At 39.3% G+C, this 20457-nt stretch overlaps 1 protein-coding gene across 2 annotated transcripts in view; it reads left to right on the top strand.

The window, feature by feature from the left end:
- The window catches only part of DCAF5 (DDB1 and CUL4 associated factor 5), a 42898-nt gene extending 22808 nt beyond the window's left edge, over window positions 1-20090 (top strand). For both annotated transcript variants that reach the window (XM_083357096.1, XM_083357097.1), the window contains 4 exons: window positions 522-735; window positions 6743-6809; window positions 12113-12240; window positions 17344-20090. In XM_083357096.1, coding sequence (XP_083213222.1) covers window positions 522-735; window positions 6743-6809; window positions 12113-12240; window positions 17344-19131 — 2197 coding nt within the window. In that variant the 3' untranslated portion in view covers window positions 19132-20090. The remainder of the gene's footprint in view (window positions 1-521; window positions 736-6742; window positions 6810-12112; window positions 12241-17343) is intronic.
- Window positions 20091-20457: the final 367 nt, after the last annotated feature.

Here is a 20457-nt window from a genome sequence, read left to right on the forward strand (position 1 = left end):
TGAGGGTCCAGGATATCTGAGGGAACACCTGCTGCCAGCATCAAGCTCCCTTCGTCCAGTGCGCTCCCACAGAGAGGGTCTTCTCAGGGTGCCGCCGGTTAAAGATTGCCGGCGAGTAACACCCAGGGGGAGGGCCTTCTCAGTGGGCGCGCCTGCCCTTTAGAACCAGCTGCCCGCGGACTGCCCCTGACCTCCGTTCATTCCGCCGAGACCTGAAGACCTGGCTCTTCGAGCTCTCTGGCCCAGGCTGAGAATTTTTTAACTTTAACTGGGGTTTTTATTTTTTCTCAGGGAATGATGTAATCTTTTAAAATTGTTTTTAGCTTTTGTATTGATTTTCTTTTAAATATCCTGTAAACCGCCCTGAGTCCTTCGGGAAAGGGCGGTATATAAATCTAAATAAATAAATTAAATAAATAAATAAATCCTTGAACACTAATGCTAATGATAACAGAGACCACTTTGGCGACAGTTGACTTGTGGCAGCTCATTTTAATTCATTTTTGTCCCTTTTTTCCTAGTTCCTTGCTCCGTTATGGTGGGAATCTGTCACTTCAGAGTGCCATGAGTGTGAGATTTAACAGCAATGGAACGCAGCTGCTTGCTCTCAGGCGTCGGTTGCCACCAGTCCTTTATGACATCCATTCCCGGCTGCCTGTCTTCCAGTTTGACAACCAGGGTTATTTTAATTCTTGTACCATGAAAAGCTGCTGTTTTGCAGGAGATCGTGATCAGGTAAGGAGCATTAATTCCTAAAATCCATGAGTTATACAGAGAGGCATTTTAAGATGTTTTAAGACTGCTTGAGAATATAGTGTAGAACACTGTAAGATTTCCTTGTGTGTAAAACAACAAATCTAGATCAATATAAATAATTTTTAGTGACATAGTTCTCACAGCATGCTAAATGATATCGTGGTTAGTCCTCCACATAAGTTAAATAGTAATTAATGATGTGTGTGTGTGTATGATAAAATTGGTACCTCTAAACGTATATAGTGAATGATAGAAAGATCAAATTATAAGCATTTGTGGGATGTAGACACAAAAACTCACACAGGGTTGTTGTTGTGGGAAAATTAGGAGGAGGAAGGTGTGTTGGATATGTTCGCTGCCATGAGTTATTTCTAAAGATAATAAAGGTAGGAAAAATAATAATAATATGGAAAGTAAGTTTCAGTTCTACTTGAACTATGCTGCAAAAAGTAGTGATATTCAGGAGTGCCATACCCTATCTGTCTGTAAGTCCCTGGTCACAAAGTCTGGTGGGTGACTTTTTCAAGCAAGGGTTAATATATGCCATATATGACTGGGTAGTTTTGTTTTGCTTATTAGACTTGGGGCATATCTCAGACATTACATCACCACCCAATCCCCTTTGTTGACTTTATTCTGGTACAGGAGAACTTCAGGAATGCAGCAGTCATTGGTAGCATTCCCAGTAGAAATTCCTGCATTTCTGATGTGTGCTACATGCTGAAAAGCCATTTTAGCTGTTTCTACATTCATTCTCCATAGGGATCCTAAAAGAACATGCCCTATCACTTTGATACTTAAAAATAATCACAAAAACTTATGTTGTGCCTAATTAAGATTTAGTCAGGGTGTCTGTATGTATATGTGGTTCTCCCATTTCCTGCTATATTAGTATTTTATTGAAAAATGCCAAAATTTCTCTGTGTTGACAGTAGAGGGCAACAATGGGCTATTAGTAGATATTGGAAAGAGATTAGTAATCTACAATTAATATTTTATTTAATGGAAAAATGTAATGCCTGTAATGGAACAGTTATGTATAATAATGTATGGATTTGGATATGTTATTAATTCTAATATTGATGAACTTTATAAGGTTGAAGCAGTTTCCTAAGGATCCTAGGACATTACTTATTTTTTAAAAATTTTTATTTAGAAATTGTTAAGTGCGAATATTGTTAGCCCAGATTCTTTAGAGGAAGGGGAAAAATAATGAAAATATTATTCTTATCATTTAAATATATCAATAAATATATGAAGTAAAACTGAGACACTGATTAAAAGGAAAACTGGCTATTGCAAGGTTATTGCAAGTCCATGCAAATGATCATATTGAGGACACTTCGCTCATTATTGATTTGGTTGAGGTAGAAATTGCAAAGATTTAAGGGTACTTAATAATAGAGATGGCAGCCTGTACTTCAGTGGTTAAAAAAATACTAAAAAACTTCACTGTTTATAAAACTACTGTACACGGAAATCTAAACAGAGGTCAGAACAGAATAGCTAACTTGATTTAAGCCACTATTTTACTTTGCTTTTAGCTTTCATTTAACTTAGCTGTCAGTCTTGGATGTACTGTAGCTCTGATACACACATTCTTCAAGCAGAAGTCCCATATTTTAAAGGTGCCACGTGTTCATTTGTTGCCTTGTTTAATCTATCCTTTGCTGTCCAGCTGACAAGGTCACAAGATCTGAACTTTCTATTTTCTTGTAACTGGACAATCAAGAACTCTTAAATAGGATGCTAAAAATGGTTCTTGTTTTGGATGCAGATTTACCTAATTCCTGACTTACTTAGTATGTTGCTTCTATTATTTTTTTTAGCATAACTTCTGAATGCAGAGTCTAAATCTGTTAATTACCTCATTCAGGCCACTCAGTCAGCTTGGTGCACAGTTGGCCTTCTTAACATTTGTAATATCCATTCTTCTCCCTGCCTATCAAAGTCCAGGAGAAGAAAAGGCTTCTAAATCAATTCTAGTGTCCTAAAAAAAATACTTTTCTTATTGATCTAGCTCAGATTTTTATATAGATTGACTTTCTTTCTGTGAATGGAAGATCTATCTCTGCAGTTTAATCAAGGTTAATATACTGAAATTTATTTTGAATTTGATACTGAAAAGGTTTAATTGTATTATCTTTAATTTAGTGATATACAAATACCTTTTGTTTTAAGGAAATAGAGAAATTGATCACACAAGAATGTATTGTTGAAGGTACGTACTTTGCCTCTCAATGTAGAGAGGCTTATCGCTGATCAAATATCAAATAGAGTCCAGGACTTTGGTAAATCCTGAATTCTTAATGTGAGCAGCTATACTGAACAGAAATTAGAATTATTGTCCTTATTTTACTAGCCGGAATGGCACGATTGAGTTTGTTGCAACTCCTGGATTGCCTATGGAAAACAAAGACATTCCTGATGTTTTATATGGCACAGCAAACTTCTGATTTTTAGTTTAGCTGCTGGTGTTGCTAGTAAGAATGAAGATGGCTAAAAATAGACTAAATGCAAAAGCTCATAGCAAATTACAAATTGCTATAATTCTGGTTTAGCATGACATGTCCAGTGAAGTTTATTTATACATTTTTCAGTTTTGGAGGAAAGGATGGCATTAGGACATTTGGGATTCTATCTCTCTCTCTCTCTCTCTCAATACCAACAATCCCCATAAACTTTATTTTAAAAGTGATTGAAAAACAGTGGGATCTTTCATTAAGAAAGAGCTAACATGAATAGGAATTTTTTTTGGGGGGGGGAATAGAAGAAAGGTAGTTGTCCATAGAACGTTTGATTAACTTTTATAATTAAATGTATTTCAACATTTTTACTTTTTGCCTTTCTTCTCAAGAACTCTGTTAATAGTTTTGACTTTAGTATGGCAGCCTTTAGTTACCTTGGAATCCTGCAGAAAATTCTCCATTCTGGGCTAACTTTCACAGAAAAAGAAATCAGGAAAAACGTGGCCACAGAAAAATGGAATTATTATTTTTTTGGTGCTTGAAGTGAGGAGCATAGTTCTATTCTACATTCCATAAAAATGAAGGAAATGGGAAAATGACAGGAGGCTGAATTTTTCCTCAAGCAGATAAAACGTAGAAAAACACTGTTATAAGGTCATACTACTGTACTACTCCCCATATTCTACCAGTTATAAGGTCATACTACTCTACTACTCCCCATATTCTACCTTGCATAAGATGCTAGTATGAAGTTACTTTGGGGACAGAGGTGGGAGGGAGCCGTAAGATATCCCATGCAACTGCCGTAGGATGGCTAATTCTAAACATTTGAGACATGTTTATTGTTCTGAGATTGATGTTTCATGCCGCAGTTATTAACCACGCCTGGGAATTTCTTCCATCTAAGGCAAACTTCTGAATCAGCAGCTGGTCGTCTGGAAGCCATTTCTTCCCTCCACCCACAGCCTGTTGTTGTTTTTTCCCAGCTAATCATTTATGAAGAACGATTGCTTAAGAATTTTGCTCAGAAACAACTTTTAATCAGTCCAGTGCTTGAATTCACAACTTTACACAGGGTAGCAGAAAAAACGATTACTTATCTGACATTGCTAAAATGGGCATACTTTTGAACTTTGGTTGTTCCAAAAAGGTACAACTAGAAGAGTGACTATTGGTTGTAGATAGCATGTAATTTGTTTGTTTTATCAGCTTCTCTTCCTACTCATTTTTCTTCAGGCACAATTCCAAGTGCTATCTCTCCCTTGAGAATTTGCCTGGATTTGAATACCCTTGGGAGACATTAATTTCTGTTATACTACAATTAGTGGCATGTTTGTAAAACTTTTGGAAAGAGTGTACCTTCAGTGTACCTTCAGTGTACCTTCTCACTCAAGTCAGTGTTTCTCAACATTAGCAACTTACAGATATGTAAACTTCAACTCTCAAAATTCTCTAGCTGGCATGCTGGCTGGTGAATTCTGGGAGCTGAAGTCCAGATGTTTTAAAATTACCAAAGCTGAGAATCTCTGGTCTAGCTATAGTTCATTCTCTGCTACCAAATTCTGGACATTATTACAAAAAATATCTTGGTAGCATTTCTCCAAAGTTACTTATCCAATATACCATTTACTGTTTATCCAATATACCATTTACATAGTTTTTCTAATACTTCTAACAATATTCCTCTTACAAGAAAATCTAAAGTTCTACTTCAAAGAGAATAATCAGTATGTTTAATAAATCTAATAAAAGTGGAGACAGCCTTGGCTTTAAATTTTGACAAGGTCTGGAGTAAAAACTATTTTTTTCCAGAGAAGAATAGCATATGGAATAAAGTACTATAACTCTATATTAAGCTACTGTTTAATACTATTTAATCTTCCGTTGAAGCAATAAATATCTAGTATGCTAGCAGTTTCATAGTTCTGCAATGTTTGCAAGTTTTTCATCTGTAAGTGCAATTGTGCTTTTCTTTTCTTTTCTTTTTTCTTTTAAGTAGACCAGTAATTTAGTTTAAGGAAATTATGGGTATTAAGGACCTGATAACTTTTTATTCAGAGAATGTACTAAATGAGAGAATTTAGGGGAAAGCTCTGCATAAAAATTAAAGACATCCTAATATTTTTAAACAACAGACTTCATTGGTTTTATGACACCAGTACTATTATTGTATTTTGTAAGATTTATAAGTTATTCAAAAATATGCAAAATTTGTTTGTGCCAGTTATAGCTTGTAAACACTAAATATTTCAAAATGTTGAAAACAGAAGTCAGTCTCCAATGCTGCTGAGCAGACATGCCAGCAAAAGAATTGCTTACTTAGAATTGCTTGTATTTTAAGTAAGGCTTCACCATTGCAGAGACAGTCATATTTTTTTTTGTTTTATTGGCCTGGGCCAATAGTAATTTTACCAATACGGATGAAAACATGAAGGATATGTCAAGTCCACGTCTAAGCATTATTGACTATAATACTGATATCCCATGAGAAATGTGCTTCTGGCTATTATGTAACACAGCATGAAATTCTGAAATAGAATAGAATAATAACTTTATTGTCACTTTGAATGTACACTAATCAGCATACATTAAAATGAAATTTCGTTGCATTCGGTTCTCAAAGGGTCACCACCTCCGATATACACTACATATAAATATGACAAAAATAAATAAATAAATACAGAATTATGCATAAACCTACATATATTATATGACACAGAGAAACAACATTCTAGTTCGGGTTATGCATACATGTGCATGGCAAGAAAAACAAATCTTGCGAGTTTACCAGACAGATGGCATAGGGAACAAAACTATTACAGAATCGGGTCATCCTGCTGTATATGATCTCTCTTACATTTTATAATATAGTCATGATGGGTTGTAAAATACATTGTGATAACCCTATTTTGGTAAAAAAAAATGGTTGCAGCAATTGGGAAATTATATATATCATTATGTAATTTGGATGTAATACAAGAAACAACAGGAAGTTGTTTTTCAGAGACTTCATGGCCTGTCAGTTCATTAGACCACCTAACGCAGTACTCAATCTAACTGTACTTGAAAATTATAGGCACTGTTCTTAGCCTTGCCCTCAAGCAAGGAATCTTTTTAAGACAAAATATTTATTCTGTCACTGAGCTATAGATCTTTCTGGGAATTCTTTTATAAATGAGGTAATAAAATTTTATAAATGTAACCTGTGGCATATGAAAAGTTCTTGTACAAGTAAAAGTATGGTAAAGAATACCCAAAATAGAATAAATATATTTAGGGAGGCGTTCTCATTATTTCATTGGCAATTCTAAATCAATGTTTATAAGTAGATTTGTAATCTTTTTGTAGGTAACTAGTCTTCACACTGTCAGCATTTAATCTGTCATAATCCTAATAATACTAATTGACCAAAGCACAGAACATGCATTAGCCATGTTATGCAATTAAATTATATTATTATTTTGCATGTATTTTAATTGTCCTTTTCTCGTAACTTATAATATTTTGGTTTCTAATAGTACATTCTCTCGGGATCTGATGACTTCAATTTATACATGTGGAGAATTCCTCCAGATCCTGAAGCTGGTGAGTGTATGGAATTTGCTGAACTTAATTCCCCATAAGAAATGTAAGGAATGTTGTATTTTGGAATTAATGCAGAACATGAGGGATTGATAAGAAAATTATCCATGTAGGTGGGATTAATTTATTAATCTAAAATGCAATAACGAAAGGAGTTCCTTTAAAAGTCATATAGGGGTATTTTACTTTCCTTGGTAAACCTTAGTAAATACATTTTCACTTCCGTAGTCAAAATAACACATCTACAATCTGCAGCTTGTTTGGACTTGTTTTCATTCTAACAAGTTCTTAATCTACTGTTAAACATCAGTTAAGCCAAATGGGTTGTCTCATTTGATATTCTTTTTGTACTCTGAGGAAGCAACATGACTAATAATATCCAGGATAGTTTTGAGATAAAAATCCAGCACTCCCCTGGGGCATTGAAGCTTTATGTTTTCCTTTGATCAGACTGATCAAATAATATTATGTCATGCTTAACCACAAATGATCGGATTTGTGGCAGCAACTTTTTTAAAAAAAAACAAAACTTGAAATTAGTAATTTTTTTATGGTGAAGAACTTCTACTGACATTTTCTTTTGCTAACTATTTGCATAAATATAAATTTAGAAGGATATACAATATCTCTCATACTACTGAAGATTTTGATCAGGTAACCTATATATTCTGATGCAGACCATTGCTGCAATCCTTCAGGGCTTTTGTTTTCCATTCTTGTAGTTCTTTTATTGAAAGAAGATTAATACAATTCTTCAGAACTGCAGAGGATGTGTCCATATAGCGCAGACATGTCAAACACAAGGCCCGGGGGCCGGATCCGGCCCGCGCAGTGGTTTCATGTGGCCCGCGAAGCCATCCTGGAAACAGTGAGGGAACGGCCCCCACTGCCTTGGCCCTGGCCCAGAGACCCTCCTTCTGCCAGAGACCCTCAGTTCTGTCCCACTCCTGCCCAGGTCCCCATAGGCACCCTTGATGCGAACGATGTAGAGCTGGCCACGCCCACCCAGTAGGCCATACACACTCTAGCCATGCCCACCCAGTAGGCCACGCCCACCCTGGCCATACCCACCTGGCCCCCTGAGGGCAACCGCAATGCTGATGCGGCCCTCAATGAAATTGAGTTTGACACCCCTGATTAGAGTATTGTTCTGGGTAATGCAGGATGTATTTCTATTTTAGTACCTACTTGCTGCATTTGTATCTCTCTGGATTTTCTTTTGTGCCATTGTTTCCATACCTTTTGCTTGCTGATGTTTTATATTTATAAATAATCCCAGATGTTTTAAATTTAAGTTTCAAACTGTGTTCAAAGGTCTTCTCAGTTTCAACCTCTTAACGTATTTTTGCGGTGTATAAGACGACTGGGCGTATCAGACGACCCCCTACATTTCCTGTTAAATTATAGGGTTTGGGCTATACTCGCCGTATAAGACTACCCCTCTTCCAACGCACACCAAATAAAAATTAAAAAACATCAGATTTGATTTTAATATGGTAATTTTAATTCAAATGCTTATGACAATAATAATAATAATAATAATAATAATAATAATAATAATAATAATGAAGAAGAAGAAGAAGAAGAAGGAGGAGGAGGAGGAGGAGGAGGAGGAGGAGGAGGAGGAGGAGGAGAAGGAGGAGGAGGAAGGGACCTTGGAGGTCATCTAGTCCAACCCCCTGCTAAGGCAGGAAACCCTATACCATTTCAGACAAATGGCTGTCCAGTCTCTTCTTAAAAACTTCCAGTGTTGGAGCATTCACCACTTCTGGAGGCAGGTTGTTCCACTGGTTAATTGTTCTAACTGTCAGGAAGTTTCTCCTTAGTTCTAGGTTGCTTCTCTCCTTGACTAGTTTCCATCCATTGCTTCTTGTCCTGCTTTCAGGTGCTTTGGAGAATAGCTTGGCTCCCTCTTCTTTGTGGCAGCCCCTGAGATATTGGATCACTGCTATCATGTCACCCCTCACCCTTCTCTTCGTTAAACTACACATACCCAATTCCAGCAACCGTTTCCTATTTTCCTAATTCACTTTTTCACTTTTTCTAATTCACTCTAAAGCTTTCCCTGCACAGAGCCTTAAGTTACAGCCTTAAGCTGCCTGCAATTAGTGCAGGTTCTCATCCCACCAGGCTCAAGGTTGACTCAGCCTTCCATCCTTCCGAGGTAGGTAAAATGAGGACTCAGATTGTTGGGAGCAATAAGCTGACTTTGTAATAATGCTGCTTGGGGGGGGGGTGAAAGTTCTAATAAGCAGGCATATACATAGAATGAAGGCTATTGCTAAGCACATTGATTTGTGCTTTAAATTGTAAGCTGCCCTGAGTCTTCGGAGAAGGGCGGGATATAAATGGGATTTTTTAAAAAAAAGACCAAATGGGAGATCCGCTCCAGGTTTTCCAGCCAGCCCACCCAGTTCCTGAGTCAAATGTGTCCTTAGAGCTAAGCTGCTGCTCTGGCTACGCATTCCCCACCTGCCTTTCAAGTTGCTCTTGCATTCCCCACCTGCCTACAGCTGCTCTTCAACTTTAGAAGGAAAGAAGCCCAGACCCCAGCCTGTAAAAAATCACAGACTGCAGCTTCTACTCCAATTGGTCCTGCTTTCCCTGTGCAGACTAAATGGAAGATCCGCTCCAGGTTTTCCAGCCAGCCCTGTCCCTAAAGTTTCAGCACCCGGCATATAAGAGGACCCCTGACTTTTGAGAAGATTTTCATGGGTTAAAAAGTTGTCTTATACGCCGGAAACTACGGTAATTTGAACTACTGACAGAAATATGCTATGCCCTATCATGACCTCATTATTAAACTAATCAACATTCTGGAACTTATTTTAATTTCTTTCTGAAGTATTTTTCTTCTCTTCCCTTAGCCCCACTCATTTTGGCAGAAACAGCAAAGATTAAAGGGCAGTTTTCACATGATTCCAAAGTGACTGCTACGTGCTTCAAACAATTTATTATGACTGCTGTTTGCTTTTAATGCACAGTATTAAAATGCAGTATTCTGATGTTCAGAACTTTTTTCATTGCATGACTAGATAGTGTTAAAACCATGTGTAAACTAGGAAGACATTCATTCTTTTTGTAAATACAGCTAGTCCTTGACTTACAACAGTTCATTTAGTGATCATTCAAAGTTACGACAAAATTGGAAAAAGTGACTTATGACCATTTTTCACAGTTACAACCTTTGCAGCATTCCCATGATCATGTGATCAAAATTCAGAGGCTTGGAAACTGGTTCATATTTATGACCACTTTTGGGTCCCATGGCCATGTCATCAACTTTTGTGACCTTCTGACAAGCAAAGTCAGTGGGGAAGCTGGATTCATTTAACAACTGAGTTACTAACTTATCAGCTGCAATGATTCACTTAACAACTGAGGCAAGAAAAATCATAAAATGGAGCAAAGCTCACTTAACAAATGTCCCACTTAACAACAGAAATTTTGGGCTCAATTGTGGTTGTAAGTCGAGGACTACCTGTAATAAGTTGAAAATGAGTTGTTTGTTCTTAGCTGAATTTTGCATCATGTTCTTTACTAAAAAAAACACCTGTCTTTCAACTGTAAAGGCAATATACATAATTATAGAATGTATCTGTGCACAGATTTAAGTCAAGAAATCACACAAAGGTATTAAAAACAAAAGTCTTGTTTTTTAGACTAAAAATGACATATACCTGGAGGCTAAGCTTCTCTAATGGAAAATGTATCCATAAAGACTCTCCACTTACTTTTTATTCCATAATAGAGGCTTTCCACTGCTGATACTCACCTGTTACACATGGAAGACAAAAAACACAGACAGGATTTGCACAATCACTAACAATAATAATAACAACTATAATACAGGAATGACAGTTGAATAGTAGGAGATAATATTATGTACGTTCACTACCTGAAAAATAATAAAGGCAGGATAATTTTTTATAATTCAAAAAAGTAGTCTCGTTAGGGGAGCGCTAGCTTTTAATGGAATAGGGGAATACCAGACAGGCAACTACAACAAAAAGAATGGATACATTAGATCCTATAAAACCTACTAATTAATTAAATCATGTAAGATTAAGCAATGTACAATATAAAAACCAGATTGTGTCAAGAGCCGGGGAAATCAGGAAATTCAGGCAGTTCAAATGAGTGTAAAGATTTATTGCAAGTTTAAGCTCTCTACAAGAATCTGAACTACTAACAGTCAAAACGAAATTAATGGGAGTTAAGAATAGAAAGGAATTCCAGGTGAGCTGGACTTAGATCTCTTGTGGGCATGCAGGGTCTCATGACTGATGACATGTTTGACCCCTCCCTCAGGCTCAGCCTGGTCATCTCCTACAGAAAGGCCTGTCAGGAAGCAATAAGTCCCCAGTCAAGGAGTACCCCTATTCCTTATTATCAAATCAAAGAGCCTTGGTGGAGCAGTGGGCTAATGCCTCCTTAAGTAACACCAGCTGCCTGCAATTAATGCAGGTTCGCATCCCACCAGGCTCAAGGTTGACTCAGCCTTCCATCCTTCCGAGGTAGGTAAAATGAGGACCCAGATTGTTGGGGGCAATAAGCTGACTTTGTAAAAATGCCGCTTGGGGCCCCCCGAAAGCCCTAATAAGCAGTTATATACATAGAATGAAGGCTATTGCTAAGTACATTGTGCTTTAGATTGTAAGCCGCCCTGAGTCTTCGGAGAAGGGCGGGATATAAATGGGATTAATATATATATATATATATCTTCATTCACTCATTATTTGCACCTCCTTATTTTTGGATTTCAACAGTATCTTTTTCTAAAATCATGTTCTCAACAACAAATGGGGGTCGGTGGGCTACCATGCTTAACTCATTCCCCCCTTCCTATGACAACAGCATGTACTTCTGGGTTCTCAGCATCAAGAGCAGGGCAGGCCTCTTCCCTGTCTGGCAGTGACTTCTGTTTAACTGCCGCTCTGTCTCTTTGATACCAAATCTAAAACAATCTTTGCATGTTACACAATGTTAGCTTAGCCTTAGATTATAACAGCTTTTATTTTACATATAGAATGAAATGATCTGTTCAAGTAGGTAAACGTGACCCTTGTCAAAGGTTGTTGTATACTGTCATTATGCATTTATTAACAAAGTACACATATCTACTGTCTCATTTCTCTTGATTAAACTGCTGGTGGTGCTGGTTCTGAATATTTCCAAAGAATAATATGGGGGCACTGAGGCAGAATGTGGTGCCTGCTTATATTAAGAGGACATATTCCACTAGCAATACAATCAAGCCAATTTATATAAAGTCACCCAATTCTGACTTTTTTTTTCCTTTCCAGGTGGAATTGGCAGAGTGGTTAATGGGGCCTTTATGGTGCTGAAAGGCCACCGTTCAATTGTCAACCAAGTCCGATTTAACCCTTACACTTACATGATCTGCTCTTCTGGTGTGGAAAAAATTATAAAAGTGAGTTTCGGAGGGTTTGTTTTTTCTTCATGGTCATGATTTTAGTTTTTATTTAAAAATTGGTTAAGCTTTACGTAGCAGGAGAGACGTGTTATCAGACCGGTCTACAAAAGAGTGTTATCTTGTGGATCCCAGAAAAAAAGCCTTTTCTTCCATGGCATCCACCCTATGGAATATCGTTCCCCTGGACCTTACATTGGCCCTGACCCTCCCAGCCTTTAGAAAGGCCCTAAAGACAGAGCTCTGCTGCCATGCCTGGGGATTCAGCAATGCTGGGCAACTCTGTGTTGAGCAGATGTAGGGTGAATTCTGCCACTGATCCTAATATTTCTGTTTTTTTAAAAAAAAAATGATTTTAGATACTTTTTATGTATGTCTATATTGATTTTTAATTTGTTTTTATCAGAGAGTTTTTACTTGATGTAAGCTGCCCAAAGTTGCTTAGATAAGATAGAGGCCATCCCCAATCAAATTAATAATGATAAAATGATGGTAATTTTTTGTTTTTATAATTAGTGGATTTTTAATATTTCTATGCATCGCTTTCGCTCTTAAAAACAGAGCATAAAATATTCTAAACAAATAAACACATTTTGATCTTTCCAAAAATAAATGATCCATAAAGGGTGAAATTGGTCCTGATTCTCTAAATGTTTATTGCTCAACTATAAGTTATCATTTCTCCCTATATATTAAATAAATAGCTACAAAAATTGATATACCGTATATGCTTGAGTATAAGCCGACTCGAGTATAAGCCGAGACCCCCAATTTCACCCCCAAAAACTGGAAAAAGTTATTGACTCGAGTATAAGCCGATCCGCCATTCTGCAAGCCTCTGCCGCCAGCAGAGGCTCGATCCGCCATTTTGCAAGCCTGAATACACAGGAATACCCTGTGTGGCCGGGGCTCTCGGGGAAGCCCTGGCTGTCCGCTTCCTCGCTCCACGCTGCTATTCGGGGCCCGCGCGTTCCCCGGGCAAATCGCGGCGCCCAGCAGGCGAGGAAACACGCCCGCTCCAGTCGCCCCCCCTTCCCTCAGGAGACGCGAAGCAAGTGACCGCCCGGAGCTTACCGAGGACTTGCGCGCGGCCGAGGCTTCGGTGCTTCCAGGATCGCGCGCACCTCTCCCAAGCTGCCGCCGTCCGGAGACCTGCCGAAGTTTGGGGAGGTTTGGGGAGGTGCGCGCGCACCTCCCCAAACCTCCCCAAACGTCGGCAGGTCTCCGGACCTCCGCACCCTGCCTGCCTGCTTCTTTCCGCAGCGGAAAGAAGCAGGCAGGCAGGGCGCGGAGGAACGGAGACCTGCCGACGTTTGGGGAGGTTTGGGCGCCTCCCCAAACCTCCCCAAACGTCGGCAGGTCTCCGTTCCTCCTGCCGACGTTTGGGGAGATTTGGGCGCCTCCCCAAACGTCGGCAGGTCTCCGTTCCTCCGCGCAGACCTGCCGACATTTGGGGAGGTTTGGGCGCCTCCCCAAACGTCGGCAGGTCTCCGTTCCTCCGCGCAGACCTGCCGACGTTTGGGGAGGTTTGGGGAGGCGCCCAAACCTCCCCAAACGTCGGCAGGTCTGCGCGGAGGAACGGAGACCTGCCGACGTTTGGGGAGGTTTGGGGAGGCGCCCAAACCTCCCCAAACGTCGGCAGGAGGAACGGAGACCTGCCGACGTTTGGGGAGGTTTGGGGAGGCGCCCAAACCTCCCCAAACGTCGGCAGGTCTGCGCGGAGGAACGGAGACCTGCCGACGTTTGGGGAGGTTTGGGGAGGCGCCCAAACCTCCCCAAACGTCGGCAGGTCTGCGCGGAGGAACGGAGACCTGCCGACGTTTGGGGAGGTTTGGGGAGGCGCCCAAACCTCCCCAAACGTCGGCAGGAGGAACGGAGACCTGCCGACGTTTGGGGAGGTTTGGGGAGGCGCCCAAACCTCCCCAAACGTCGGCAGGTCTGCGCGGAGGAACGGAGACCTGCCGACGTTTGGGGAGGTTTGGGGAGGCGCCCAAACCTCCCCAAACGTCGGCAGGAGGAACGGAGACCTGCCGACGTTTGGGGAGGTTTGGGGAGGCGCCCAAACCTCCCCAAACGTCGGCAGGTCTGCGCGGAGGAATGGAGACCTGCCGACGTTTGGGGAGGTTTGGGGAGGCGCCCAAACCTCCCCAAACGTCGTCAGGAGGAACGGAGACCTGCCGACGTTTGGGGAGGTTTGGGGAGGCGCCCAAACCTCCCCAAACATCGGCAGGAGGAACAGAGACCTGCCGACGTTTGGGGAGGTTTGGGGAGGCGCCCAAACCTCCCCAAACGTCAGCAGGTCTGCGCGGAGGAACGGAGACCTGCCGACGTTTGGGGAGGTTTGGGGAGGCGCCAAACGATAAATGATAATGCTATAGCCATACTACATAGATAATTAGGTATAGTTAGACAGTACTGTGAGAATTAGGAGTTCAGCAGAATGATGGCATGAGGAAAAAAACTGTCCCTGTGTCTAGTTAGTTTGGCATGCAATGCCCTGTAGCATTGTCCCAAGAGGAGGATTTGAAACAGTTTATGTCCATGATGTGAGGGGGGCCATAGATATCTTCTCAGCCCTCCTTCTAACCCACGCAAAACACAGGTCTATGGAAGGCAGGCTGGTTGCAGTTGCTCTTTCTGCAGTCTTAACTATCCGTTGGAGTCTGTACCTGTCCTATTTGGTTGCTGTATCAAAACCAGACAGTTATAAAAGTACAAATGACAAACTCAGTAATTCCTCTGTAAAACTCTATCAACAGCTCATGGGGCAGTATGAACTTCTGAGTTGATGCAGGAAGAACATTCTTTGTTTTGCCTTTTTAATGATGGTTCTAATATTAAGTTGAAGCAGTAGGCTTGAGCTTAAATGGACTCCAGAAGATGGTAGAGGACAGGAAAGTCTGGAGGAACGTTGTCCATAGGGTCACGATGGGTCGGACACGACTTCGCAACTAACAACAACAACAACAACAACTATATTAAGTATTCATTTCAAGTCCTGGGAGATTATAGAACCCAAAAACTCTACTGCTGTTTTGTAATAGAGCACAACTGGTTTCCTAGATAAAACTATATATGATACATTTTATGTGTTTAAATCCATTTTTTCTCAGGAGAAGTCAATAGGTTTCACCAGACCCTCACCCTTTTGTCCATGTTACAAAAAAGTTAAAAACTAGTGCGCAAAAAAAACATCATCTACTGCTTTTGTTGCAGCCTATCACTATTTAGGGGCTGTTCTCAATCTGTTAGATAATTATTTTGAAAGGGAATTTCTTTAGGTTCCCATCATATATCTGATGAGACATAACTATGTTTCTGATTTATAAAGCAATTAAAAGTGTGAAAGAAACACTATAATAAAAACTTTATTATCATTTTTAAGACAAAATAACTCAACTATTAGTGGGTCTCAAATTTCTATACCAATCTAGTCTAACACAGGGAAGTGCGGCCTACTCTTTTATAACTTCTCCATCACCTAAAGTCCAAAGATGAAGCCTTTCTCCCACCTTCTGGATTTTTTTTAATGTTACATATATATCCCACTTCTTATCTTTTACTTTTCCAGTGAGTATTGTAGTATTATGCAGATCACAGAAAAGGAGTAAGAAATATTAAAGCATAGAAATTAAAGACCTGAGATGGGGGTAGGAGGGGGGAGAGATAGCTTAATCTAATTTACCTCAGGACTTTTCATAATTGTAATAATTTGTCCCTGAGCAAATCTATCTAGTGCTTATGTTTCTTTTTAGACAGCATAATATTGTAGGTTTGTTTCAATCTAATGTGAAAGAAAACAACGTTAGTTTCCTGCTCTGTGTGACTTTGAATAGTAAATTTGGTTTGGCTTGATGGAAGGATTTTTGTAAAACAAAAATTGTCAGTGATAGGCAATCTTTTCAGAAGAGCCTTGAAACAAAATGTAGTGTGCAGCAAACAGCAGAGAAGACCATAGAGAACTTTTCTTGGAGACCAATATTGCTGAGGAATTTCATCTTATTTAAAAAAACTGGTTAAATCTGTAAAAGGCTGACAGCAGGAGGGCAGTGTTGAACTGAATGTTGATGCCAATGGCATTTTGTCAATTGCATAGAAGGAAAAAGTATTGCTGATGTATATTTTAATGAGAATCAAAATACTCATAGACCTTTGTTTCTATGGAGATAACTATAGAGATAGGCTATCTATCTCTGCTTTTCAGTAGGGGATTATCTAATGTGTACCACATTAGTTCTAATTATAAATACTTGCAGCAATTTTACTCCTTCTAGCATGTAAAAGTCATTTGAGGATTTCATTCATAATGGAGATGCTATGTTAGATTTCATTTCTGATTAACAATCTCAAATGTTCTACACCAAATGTAACTTAATAATTCTAAGTAATACATTTATTGTACAAAATTCTACTTCCTGAGTTAAGATTTTTAAAGAAGGTTTTGTGAGTTAGGATTACTGTAACAAAATAAAATGTAAGGAAGGAAGGATATAAAGTTATAGAATAAAGGTTTTATTTTATAATAGCCATGAAAGTAATAGTTGCACAGTTACCATAGTAAATTTTCTCCTCCTTGGAGCTGAAGAAGTGCCCGATACATTTCTCAGCTAATAATATTTTTCATTTTATAATATAGGAAAGTCTGCAATTACTAAATGAAGTATTTATATGTTATCTCATAAAGCACAATGGCATATTTCTTCATCCAAGTAATGCTAGTTTCCTGGGAAACCAGTATCTTGGTTTGTGCCTAGATTTTTACACAGAATGCAGCTAGGCATTTTTAGCCATTCCTTCTGCACTCTTTCTTTCCCCACCCCCACCCCGTCCCAACAGTAGACACTTATTGCATAAAAATAGAGCCCTGCAGTCTGATGTTTCTTTTCTAGTTTAGGGCATTTTTATGAGTTGTGAATCCTCCAGTTCAGGTAGGGAAAAATATTTTATCTGAATGCACCTATAGAATGGAATTAAAATTAAATTAAAATACAATTTCTCTAAAATCGTTATGACATAAATATACAAGTTGCTTTTTTATTTTTCTCAATGTCTTGATGTTATGTGTGGTAAGGATATAAAGTGACTTTTTCTTTTTGTTTATAGATTTGGAGTCCTTATCGACAACCTGGTTGTACGGGAGATCTTGATGGTAAAATTGAAGATGATTCACGTTGTCTCTATACACATGAGGAGTACATTAATCTTGTGTTGAACAGTGGCAGTGGCCTGTCTCATGATTATGCCAATCAGTCAGTACAAGAGGACCCACGCATGATGGCCTTCTTTGATTCCTTGGTTCGCCGAGAAATTGAAGGGTGGAGTTCTGACTCTGACAGTGACCTCAGTGAAAGTACTATCCTGCAGCTTCATGCTGGAGTAAGCGAACGCTCTGGCTACAGTGAATCTGAGTCCTCTACTTCTCTACATCACTCCCCACCTCATATGACCGAAGAATCTGATGAACATGCCTATAACTTGGGAACTTTGAGATCCACGGAATCTCCATCACCCAGAGAAACTGCAGTTTCTCGTCAGCAGCGGTTATCTGCACTTAGGAGATACCAGGACAAACGTCTCTTAGCCCTTTCCAATGAGTCTGATTCTGATGAAAACACCTGTGAGACTGAGCTGGATGCTGATCTTTTCCCAAGACCAAGGTCGCCTAGTCCTGAAGAGAATGATTCAAGTAGCTCCAGCAGTAGCAGCAGCACAGAAGATGACGAGGAACTGAATGAGAGACGTGCCTTAACCAGGCAGCGCAATGCTCAGAGACGTAGACAAAGACAAAAGCCACAAAAGGAAGAAAGGACTAATGCAAATGCAGGAAACACAAGTACCTATATAGGTGAAGACCTTTATGATTATCCCCAAATCAAAGTGGATGATCTCTCTGCCTCTCCATCTTCATCGCCTGAAAGAAGTGCTGGAAACACCGAGGTCCGTAAAGACAAGATTTTTCCTTGCTCGGAGAGTGAATCGGTAGATAGGAAGATCTATAAAGCTTTTCGTTGGCTTCATTATTCTTACATGTCTTACGCAGCTAATAAAGATGGTGAATCTTCATGTGGAGGTGGAGAAAGTGAAGGAAGACCAGGAACTAGTAGAAAAGCTCTTAGCGGTCAAGATTCTTCTGTTGCTGAAAGCTGTAACAGAGACATTTTCAAGGATTGTAACCCAGCAGAAAGTTCTATAAATGTTCAAGAACATGAATGTGATAATCAGTGGCAGATGGAAAACCAGGAAACCCTACCCCAAGATTCTGGGAGTAGTGGATCTATAGAGCATTCTTTTGAAGCTAAGAAGCTCAACGGAAAAGCCATTTGTAAAGAAAGAGTTAATTGCATTGAGGAGTCATGCAATCCACCCGCAGGATTCGTGGAACAGAAAAATAACCAGAATTGTCAAACAACATCCAGCCACAACTCACTGGCTGTTTCTAAGGATTCGTTTTCTACTCCTGCCAATGGTAATGCATCTGGAAATTTATCTAGAAACCAAACAGATGACAATGAGGATAGGAACACTGACAATTCCTGTACAAACTACAATAATGGCCATATACACTCTCATTCTCCTTACCTTAATAATGGACAGAATTTTGGAGAGCAGGAGGTTCTGGGTCAAGGAAGACAATTACACTTAAATGTCGATAAAGGCGGCAGCTTTGTGCAGACATGCACATCCTTGCACAAGGAGTGCTGCCTATCCGCAACAGACTCTTCCAGTCACAGCATGAGCATGAAAGAGGAGGTTGCTGAATTGCACCCCGCAGACAGTGATGGCTCACAAAACCATGGACGACAGAAAAGGCACAGAGCAGAGTTTGAAGACACAGATTCTGAGAGGTCTTCCTCAGAAAAGAAGTTGAAAACACACACAGTCTGGTTCTGAAATGCTGCATTTCCAACTCTTCATTCCATTCTTCAGTGGGTCTGTTTTAAATTGACAGGGGCTATGTTGTATAAAAATCTAATCAACTTCTTTAAAATAAGACTGAGTATAGTGTACCCTTACAAGGTTTTGCTCAAGTAAACACTGATTCAGACAGTTGACTTTTTCTTGTGTGATGTGTGGTGTTTGTTCAGCCAAGCTACTTAAAGTAGCTATTGTACATTTTATTCTAAAAATATAATTCTTAGCGTGTTAATACTGTGGGGATTTTTTTTTAGTCCGAGCTGAATGATAGGCAAATGACATCCTACTAATGATGCTTTTTGAAGATGGTTTCTGTTTAAGAAAACAGACAAATTTGGAAGCAGCCTTTAGAATCTCTCATGCTTCTGAAATCTTGGAAGCAACTTCATGGTTTATGTATGTGAAGTAACATCAACAGCTGTTATGAACTTGTAATCCATTACTCATATAAGAGGTTTTGTTTGAATTAGAGACTGTTAAGGTAGTATCCATAATGATCTTTTTTTTCTCTCAAACTAACTTTCTCCCATTATATGGTAATAACAGTAACCATGTTGAATGGATTGAGAAGTAGATTCACTTCCAATTGAAATTTGTTGCAGTATGATCCTGAAGGAGCCATTGCAATTTTTGACCTTCCCAGACTATGCTCTAATTACAAAATAACTTTTATCTCTGTGATATTAACAGCAGAGTCTAGAGAAGATGGTTAGTCATTTCAGAGGAGGAGAAAGATGCATAATGGTGTACCTAACAGAATTTGAACTGATTCTTGAGATTTGATTTTTTTTTCCTTATTTTTTTTAAAAAAACGAACTGATCTTATTCAGAACAGTTGCCTGACTTGAGGCACCCTTGTTTTACAGTCTTGCACTATATTACACACAGTGCAGATTGATGTATGGTTTCAAATTAAACAAATATTTTTGTCTGTATGGGCTATCTTTGTGTTTTATAGTAAACCTAGAGTGGATATATTTTTATAATAGTTGTATATTGAAGGGAAGAGGTCTGGTAAATTCTTCTGGGACACCAATTAAAACATTTTCTTTGTCAGTTGGCTTTTACATGTTACTTGCCTAATTAATTATGCTGGCTGATATAATCATAATCAGATGAGTGGGAAGGCAGTTGTTTACTTCCCACGTTACTGTTGGGATGTGCAGTTCACTTATGGAGGGGTACCAACATTTCAGTCTGAAATCTGCTCCTTCCAAAATAGGTATTTGCCCTGTTACACACTGCTGCTTGAAAAGATACAAAGGTGGGATTAATTTCAGTATGAAGCCTATTTCCAGATGC

This window comes from Vipera ursinii, assembly GCF_947247035.1.
Source record: "Vipera ursinii genome assembly, chromosome: 1".
Lineage (NCBI taxonomy): Eukaryota > Metazoa > Chordata > Lepidosauria > Squamata > Viperidae > Vipera > Vipera ursinii.